Source organism: Microtus ochrogaster, chromosome 5 (genome assembly GCF_000317375.1).
Source record: "Microtus ochrogaster isolate Prairie Vole_2 chromosome 5, MicOch1.0, whole genome shotgun sequence".
NCBI lineage: Eukaryota > Metazoa > Chordata > Mammalia > Rodentia > Cricetidae > Microtus > Microtus ochrogaster.
In genome coordinates, this window is record NC_022012.1 from 31,481,383 (window position 1) to 31,482,958 (window position 1,576).

At 45.8% G+C, this 1,576-nt stretch overlaps 1 protein-coding gene across 1 annotated transcript; it reads left to right on the forward strand.

Moving 5' to 3' along the window:
* The first annotated feature begins 362 nt into the window (after positions 1 to 362).
* LOC101996656 (olfactory receptor 145) lies at positions 363 to 1,295 on the forward strand. The gene has a single exon (XM_005347063.2). The coding sequence runs from the start codon at positions 363 to 365 to the stop codon at positions 1,293 to 1,295; it is 933 nt and encodes a 310-aa protein (XP_005347120.1).
* The last annotated feature ends 281 nt before the right edge of the window (positions 1,296 to 1,576 follow it).

The following is a 1,576-nucleotide window of genomic DNA, read 5'->3' on the forward strand; positions in this document are numbered from 1 at the left end:
AAAAGGCTGGCTTCAGCCTCTGAGAGCTCTTCCCAGAGACTGGCACACCTTTCTAAACTTGAACAGAAGAAGCTGGAGTTAGAGGGGGCACAACAGCACAACCGAGTTAAAGACCAGAGAGTCCCCTGTACCGGTACTCTGGGGTCCTTTCTAGCCTCACCTTCCTTGAGGTCTTCCTTGAGGCACCGTAGTGTGGGACTGCTACTGTACAGGAACCAGAAACCAGACTCTGCAGAAGTTCAGAATCTGTGCTTATGTAATTCTCTAGACCCCAGGAGGTGACAGGGAGGGCAGCAGTGTTCTCTGTCTCCCCCTACAATGACCCCTTTCTCTTGCTTCTGTCTCAGCAGGAGGTCTTGAGGATGGCAGCTGAGAATGCCTCCTTGCCAGAGTTCATCCTCGCAGGCCTGACAGATCAGCCAGGACTCCGCCTGCCCCTCTTCTTCCTGTTTCTAGGTTTCTACATGGTCACCGTAGTGGGGAACCTGGGCTTGATCACTCTGATAGGGCTGAACTCTCATTTACACACCCCGATGTACTTTTTCCTCTTCAACTTGTCTTTCATAGATTTCTGCTATTCCACTGTTATCACCCCCAAAATGCTGGTGAGTTTTGTCTCGAAGAAAAACATCATCTCCTACCCTGGGTGTATGACTCAGCTCTTTTTCTTTCTTTTCTTTGTTGTCTCTGAGTCCTTCATCCTGTCAGCAATGGCATATGACAGGTATGTCGCCATCTGTAATCCTTTGATGTACACCGTGACCATGTCTCCCCCGGTGTGCTTACTCCTTTTGCTAGGTGTATATGTGATGGGATTTTCTGGAGCCATGGCCCACACAGCATTCATGGTGAGACTGACCTTCTGTGCTGACAGCCTTATCAACCACTACATGTGTGACATCCTTCCTCTTCTGGAACGCTCTTGCACCAGCACCTATGTGAATGAGCTAGTAGTTTTCATTGTTGTGGGCATTGATATTGGGGTACCCACAATCACCATCTTCATTTCGTATGCCCTCATCCTCTCTAGTATCCTCCGCATCAGCTCCACAGAGGGCAGGTCTAAAGCCTTCAGCACCTGCAGCTCCCACATCATTGCAGTTTCTCTTTTTTTTGGGTCAGGAGCATTCATGTATCTCAAACCTTCTTCCCTTTTGCCTATGAACCAGGGGAAAGTGTCCTCCTTGTTTTACACCATAGTGGTACCCATGCTCAATCCATTAATCTACAGCTTGAGGAATAAGGATGTCAAAGTTGCTCTGAAAAAGACATTGAAGAAAAGTTCGCTTTCCTAAGAAAGGGAAAATGTTTTGAAGAGTCATTCCTTTCCCCTTTCATATCTGATTGGGTCACCATGTGTTACACACAGGAAAATTTCATTCTTTCCTGGATGAATGAGTTCGTCTTTTCCATTTGAGAGGTTCTAATGTGAACTTCTTTTTTTTTTTTTTGACTCAAATTCTTTATACAATTTTTTAAAATCAAGCAACCAGATCAAGTGGAGAGACAGACAGACCCTGTGGATTATGAAAAGAAATTGTTTCAACTCCAAGGCAGTCTGTTAGTGTCAGACTTT